The sequence below is a fragment of the Otolemur garnettii genome, unplaced genomic scaffold (genome assembly GCF_000181295.1).
Source record: "Otolemur garnettii isolate 467f Iridium unplaced genomic scaffold, OtoGar3 scaffold00003, whole genome shotgun sequence".
Taxonomy (NCBI): domain Eukaryota; kingdom Metazoa; phylum Chordata; class Mammalia; order Primates; family Galagidae; genus Otolemur; species Otolemur garnettii.
In genome coordinates, this window is record NW_003852398.1 from 42,769,433 (window position 1) to 42,776,286 (window position 6,854).

At 47.6% G+C, this 6,854-nt stretch overlaps 1 protein-coding gene and 1 long non-coding RNA gene across 2 annotated transcripts in view; one reads left to right on the plus strand and one right to left on the minus strand.

Moving 5' to 3' along the window:
* Positions 1-5,225, minus strand: part of HSPA4 (heat shock protein family A (Hsp70) member 4) — a 70,479-nt gene extending 65,254 nt beyond the window's left edge. Inside the window, exon 1 of the mRNA XM_012808844.2 lies at positions 4,677-5,225. Coding sequence (XP_012664298.1) covers positions 4,677-4,783 — 107 coding nt within the window. The 5' untranslated portion in view covers positions 4,784-5,225. The remainder of the gene's footprint in view (positions 1-4,676) is intronic.
* Positions 5,226-6,247, plus strand: LOC111726990. The gene is made up of 2 exons (XR_002774647.1): positions 5,226-5,704; positions 6,056-6,247. It is a non-coding gene; the product is annotated as an uncharacterized LOC111726990 (long non-coding RNA).
* The last annotated feature ends 607 nt before the right edge of the window (positions 6,248-6,854 follow it).

Below are 6,854 nucleotides of genomic sequence, written 5' to 3' on the forward strand. Positions count from 1 at the left end.
AAATCAAAGTTTCTCTCAAGCCACACACTTCTCTCCCACTAGTAGAAACCAACAACTCCCATTTGTAATCAATATCCCAACAGCCTCCAAACCTACTTCTCTCTTGCCCTTCTCAAATAAACCCATTCTCCACACAAAAACCAATCACATTTTAAAAACATACACAGGATCACATGCCACTTCACCTACAAAAAAATCCTCAATATGATTTACAAGGCCCTGCCATAACCTAGTGTGTCCTACCTAAGGCCCCAAATTCATCTCACACCACTTCACTCTGTCAAATATTCCAAGCTCTTCTTGCCTCAGGTCTTCCCCCTTGCTGCTCCTTCTGCCTACACAACCTCAAACTCACCATAACCTCCACCATTCTCCTACTAGTCCTTCTAGGTCTCAAATAACACATCTGTTAGCAGCTGTTCTCAACCTGTGGGTGGCGACCTGTAGCTCAAAGGCGGCACCGGCTCCATATGCCAGAGGTGGCAGGTTCAAACCTAGCCCCGGCCAAAAACTGCAAAAAATAGTAATAATAATAAACAATTAAAATATATTGTGGCATTAGGAAGGTTGAGAACCACTAATTTAGAGCAACTTCCATCTCCACTGGATAGCCTACATAAATTAGATATCCCTATTATATTCTCATCATATTCTATACTTTTCCATCTTGTCCTTTACCACAGTAAGTACCACATCTGGCTTTTTCCACTAACCAGGTCCACAATGGCATAACTTTGTTTATGTGTTCACCACATTACCCCCATTGCTTAGCACGATGGCTGCCATATTGGAGGCAGTCACTCAATAATAAAATAAAGCAAGAGTGAATGTGGAGAAAAGAAAAGGAGTTTCTTCTACATAAGACCGCATTGGCTCCTCAAAAACTGAATCCAGATTGCTACACCAACTATTTGAAACAAGGTACTTCTACATCTCATTTTCATTCTCCTGGTAAAACAGACCTACATCATGCGTTCTTGGTAGTTATGAAATCCAACTCCATTCTTCCATAACCTCTACAAAAATCAAACTTTCCGCCTCCGTTTTCTATTCTTTTTCTATTTTTTTTTTGAGACAGACTCACTTTGTCGCCCTTGGTAGATAGAGTGCTCCAACATCATAGCTCATAGTAACCTCAAACTCTTGGGTTCAAGTGATCTTCTTGGCTCAGTTTTTCACTTTTAATAGATAGGGTCTCACTCTTGCTTAGGCTGGTCTTGAACTCCTGAGCTCAAGCAATCCACCCACCTCAGTCTTTCAGAGTACTAGGATTATAGGCATGACTCACTGTGCCCAGTCTCTGCCCCATTTTCTATTTAGCCCAAGACTCCCAACACAGAAACCAAAGCTAATCAAATCATAGTTCAGAAATTATTTCAATGTAAAGCATTCTTGTAAACCAACAGAGAACATGAAGGAAAATACACGAATTTTGTTATGTTTTCTCTGTAAAGAATTTAAATGGTATTTTCTTATGACAGTTACAAGGTGCATATGGGCCACATATCACTTAATCTTTGAAACTTAAATGCCACCAGGGAGAATAAAATTGTCCATTTGAAACAATTTTCAAAGATTAGAATTCATGGTATAACTACTTTTGTAGCTGCTATGTATAAGAAATATAGGAGCACATGGTAATAATCTGAAAGAAAGGATAAGAACACTGTTCTGAGCTTGGCACCCATAGCACAGTGGTTACGGTGCCAGCTACATGCACCAAGGCTGATGGGTTCGAAACTGGCCCAGGCCAGCTAAACATCAATGACAACTGGAACAAAAATGGTCAGGAATTGTGGCAGGTGCCTGTAGTCCCAAGCTACTTGGGAGGCTGAGGCAAGAGAGTCGCTTAAAGGATGCCAAAGCACTCTACTAAGGGCAACATAGTGAGACTCTGTCTCAAAAAAAAACCCACTGTTCTTCCCAATTATTTGAGATTCTGTTCCTGTGTCCCCTTTGGAGCTAAAATATATTCAATTTTAGGCAAGAAAGGAGAAAGCCGCTACATTACTCTAGTGCTTTTAATTACTTGGGGAGGCTCGGCGCCTGTGGCTCAAGCGGCTAAGGCGCCAGCCACATACACCTAAGGTGGCGGGTTCGAATCCCCAGCCCGGGCCCGCCAAACAACAATGATGGCTGCAACCAAAAAATGGCCAGGCATTGTGGCGGGCGCCTGTAGTCCCAGCTACTTGGGAGGCGGAGGCAGGAGACTCGCTTGAGCCCAGGAGTTGGAGGTTGCTGTGAGCGTGATGTCATGGCACTCTACCCAGGGGGATAGCTTGAGGCTCCGTCTCAAAAAAAAAAAAAAAATTACTTGGGGAGACTATCTTTATAGATGAAGGAAATTACAATCCAGTGAAGAGGTCAATATCAAAAAGTAAATTAATGCTAAAATGCTTAAACTTTAGGGCCAGGCAAGGTGCCTCACACCTGTAATCCTAGCACTCTGGGAGGCTGAGGCAGGTGGAATGCCTGAGCTTACAGGTTTGAGACCAGCCTAAGCAAGAGTGAGACTCTGCCTCTAAAAATAGTTAGGAATTGTGGCAAATACCTATAGTCCCAGCTACTCAGGAAGCTGAGGCAAGAAAATCACTTGAGCACAAGAGTTTGAGGTTGCTCTACCCAGGGCAACAAAGTGAACCTCTATCTCAAAAATAAGTAAATAAATAAAATAAAATGCTAACCTTTAGTGCACCATAGATTTCCCTGGAAATGCAAATTAAAATACCCATTGTTTTAAAACTATAAACAAAGAAGAAAACAGAGTTTGGCTGCCAATGGTTACAGAAGTTTTGGGGGGAAATAATGAAAAAGCTCTAAAATTGAATGTGGTGGGTGGAACCTGTGGCTCAGTGAGTAGGGCGTCAGCCCCATATACTGAGGGTGGCAGTTTCGAACCCAGCCTCAAACTTCAACAAAAAATAGGCAAGCATTGTGGTGGGCGCCTATAGTCCCAGCTACTCAGGAGACTGAGACAAGAGAATGGCCTAAGCCCCAAGAGCTGGAGGTTGCTGTGAGCTGTGACTACAGAGCACTCTACCAAGGGCAATACAGTCAGACTCTGTCGCAAAATAAATAAATAAAATAAAATAAAATAGAATGTGAGAATGGTTGCACTTTTGTGACTACATTGAAAAACCACTGAACTGTACAATTCAAATGAGTGAACTGTATGGTATGTGAGTTATACTTCAATAAAGCTATTAAGACTCTAAACATACTCAGCAGAGCCGGCGCAGTGGGTAATGCCTGTAATTCTAGCACTCTGGGAGGGCCGGAGGTGAGTGGATTGCTTGAGCTCAGGAGTTGGGAGACCAGCCTGAGCAAGAGCCAGAGACCTTGTCTCTACTAAAACCAGAATAACTAGCTGGGGATCATGGTGGGTACCTGTAGTCCCAATTACTCAGGAGGCTGAGGAAAAAGGATTGCTTGAGCCCCAGAGTTTGAGTTTGCTGTGTAGGTACGACGACACCATGGCACTCTACCAAGGGCAACAGAGTGTGACTATCAGATAGTCTGTCTTAAAAAAAAAAAAAAAAAAAAAGACCCTGGGCGGCGGCGCCTGTGGCTCAGTGAGCAGGGTGCCGGCCCCATATACCCAGGGTGGCGGGTTCAAACCCAGCCCCAGCCAAACTGCAAGAACAACAACAAAAAAAATTGCTGGGCATTGTGGCGGGCGCCTGTAGTCCCAGCTACTCCAGAGGCTCAGGCAAGCAAATCGCTTAAGCCCAAGAGCTGGAGGTTGCTGTGAGCTGCAAAGCCACAGCACTCTACCAACGGTGACAAAGTGAGACTCTGTCTCTTAAAAAAAAGAGAGAGAGAGACTCTTACCCTAACCAAGGAAAGATGTGGGTGACTCACCTTTTTTTTTTTTTTTTAAGTTGTGTCGATATTGCTCCCTAAACTTATTACAGGTTCTAGAGGTCAAAGTGAGCTCCAGGTCATTTACAATTGAGGCCAATACTCCGGGTGGAATATATTAAGATGAAAGTGCAACGGTATTAAGGAATAAAGACAACAAACAATGACCCAACATACCAATATCCTGAAACCTCGTGGAAAACAAAAGACAATGCAAAGATCGACAGCACAAATTTTATCAACTCCCTTTCTGATCTCTACTCAGAACCACCCAATCACTACATCCCAGGTCCAACCGGAACCTGAGCCTCGGGTGAGCCAGCGCCCTCTCTTCCGGGCGGTACCCCACCCCCACTCACGTGGGACTCAAGACCACTCCACTCTCTTGCAGCCAGCAATCGCCAGAAAATGTTCAATTCGACTTTTATTAAGTGCCTGCTGCATGCAAAGTTCTGACCTTTATGCTCGGCTCAAGAAAGGTCAGTACGCCCTGGACCTGGTCTCCTGAAAGATTCTCGACCCACCTTACGTCCTAGGCCTACCTTCCTTCCAGTTCCTACTCGTGCCTTCCGCTGGCCCGAGTACCGGCCCAATGCCTTAGTTTGGCCCGCGGGCCACCATAAAAAGACCTCGCACCATGCTCAAGACAGGTGGCTGCCATTAGCGACCTGGCACCCAGTGGGGGTACCCTACCCACTGAGACCTCAGCTCGGAAGACGACTCTTCGGGCCCCCATCTCCAAACCGCAAGGGTCACCGAATGGGACAAGCGCTACCTCCTCACCCACGCGCGCGGCCGACGCGGCCCACACTTACGGCGTGCAGCGGTCGCTATACTCATTGGCGATAGTCTCGATGCCGCCGGCGCGTGCCACAGCGACGTAGCAGCTCTGGAAGCCCAGGTCTATGCCCACCACCGACATGGCGCCGGCTACGGCTCGGGCCCGGGTCCGGCTGCCGAGACAGGACACGGGACCCCGGCGGGGCTAGCGCGTGGAGATTGGGCCGCGTGGGCCGAGGGGCTGGGGCTAATGGGAAGCGTCCACGCGAGCGCCTAGGTTCTTGGCTGTGAGACCACAACCAAGGGCGCTTCTCAGGCCGGCTCCGGCTCAGCGGCCGCAGAGGAGGCGCCGGTAGCGGGGGCGGAGAAGATCTCGAAGGATCTCGTTGGGACGCGAGCAGAGCCGCAGCGCGAGAACCACGAAATAACAGAATGTTCTCGCGATACCCGGGTTCAGCCTCTTTCCCCCTACGGTCCCGCCCCCAGATACTCAAAGGCACGTGACGTTCTGGCACCAGAAACTGAGAAGTGTCGGCTAAAAGATTGGCTAGGAAGCCCCGCTGGCCAAGTGAGCCTGCGCGCAGAACCCGCCGCAGCGGCGCGCCCTGGCAGAGCGCTTCCCCTTCCGGCAGGAAGCCGCGGAGCAGGTTTGGGGTCGCAGTTTAAGGAAGGACTGCGCTCTGTTTCCGCCGGTTTTATCTCAAAGAAACTTCCGGTGGCAGAGTCTTCTGCGCTCTACCTTCTGTTTGTTGGGTTCCAACAAGATGTGAACGCGAGTTGATCAAATTCCGCAGAGTATTCTTTTCTCTCCTCGTGGTAGATTGGCCGGTAGGAGAAGAGGCCCGGTTGGAAGCGGCCCTGAGCCGGGCCTTACGTCGTGCTCTGCCTATAAAAGACAATTCTCTCGCTGGCGGAGGGCAAGAACTCCCTCCCAGTCACACCGCCTCGTTCATTTCGTTCATCTCTGTCGCACTGTCCTCTGACCCGCTTGTGTCCTTACATCAAACCGAGGACCCTGCAGGAGTTTTAAGTGCCGAGCACGTTTCAAGCCTCTGCCCCTGAGGTGGGTGCAAGGTACAGAGACAGATAACACCCTAGTTAGCCGGGAACGTCCATGCAGACCGGATAGTTCCAGGTTTACGTGAAGTTGATGAATCTTAAGTTTCGGGGCACCTCACTTGCATGGGCTTCTGGGAGAGCAGGGAGTAGCAGAGAGTTACAGAGTGCTCCAGGTGCATAGGGGAAGTCAGCTTGAGATCATGAGGCAACTCTGCGGAAGCATCGCTAATAAATTGCCTAGAGAGCTCAGAAAGTGAATCTCAATCTCCAAGTCTCCAGTAATATGTTTCGGTTTCTCGTTTCAGATATTTGTGATTTTTTTTATTTTTTCTTTAATTTTTTTTTTCAATTTCAGATTAATATGACGGTACAACCAGGTTGCATTGTTTGCGTTTGCTGGGTATCGTCTCTGTTATAGTAGTGCCGGTCACCCAGGTGTGCCATATACCCTTACGCCTATGAGGTGAAACACACCAGTCACCCTTCCTCTTCCTTCCTCACCCCTAACTTGAATGGAATTAAATTGAGTTTTTCTCTTGTTTGGGCATGCATTAGTTCGTCTACTGGCTTCGTATTAGTATTGAATACATTGGATACTTTTCCATTCTTGTGATACTTTACTGAAGAGAATGTTCTCCAACTCTATCGAGGTTAATCCAAATTGTGATTTTTTTTTTTTAAGGGCTCCCAACAGTGTATAAACTTGAGCTCTACAAAACCTGGCAGGCAGTTAGCTAAAAAGGCAAAGAGGATTCTGTTGCAGGTTGGCAAATGCTGTATGTAAAGTATGTGGAGACCAGGGGGATTTTCCAGAAAAAGAAAAAGGTGTGTTCAAATTGGAAACACCAGTAGAGAGTTAGTTTGAGCACTATGAGAAGTTATGTATTCCTAAAGGATAAACTGTAGTTGAAGGTCTCAGGCCTAAGGCAGGCACGGGGGCTCACGTCTGTAATCCCCGCACTCTGGGAGGCCCAGTTGCGCGGATTGTTTGAGCTCCAGGATGGGTTCAAGACCAGCCTCAGCAAGAGCAAGACCCTCCCCTCCGCTAAGACCCTCCCCCCTGTAGTCCCAGCTACTTGGGAGGCTAAGGCAAGAGATCCCTTGAACCCGAGAGCTTGAGGTTGCTGTGAGCTATGAAGCTGAGGGAGACAAAG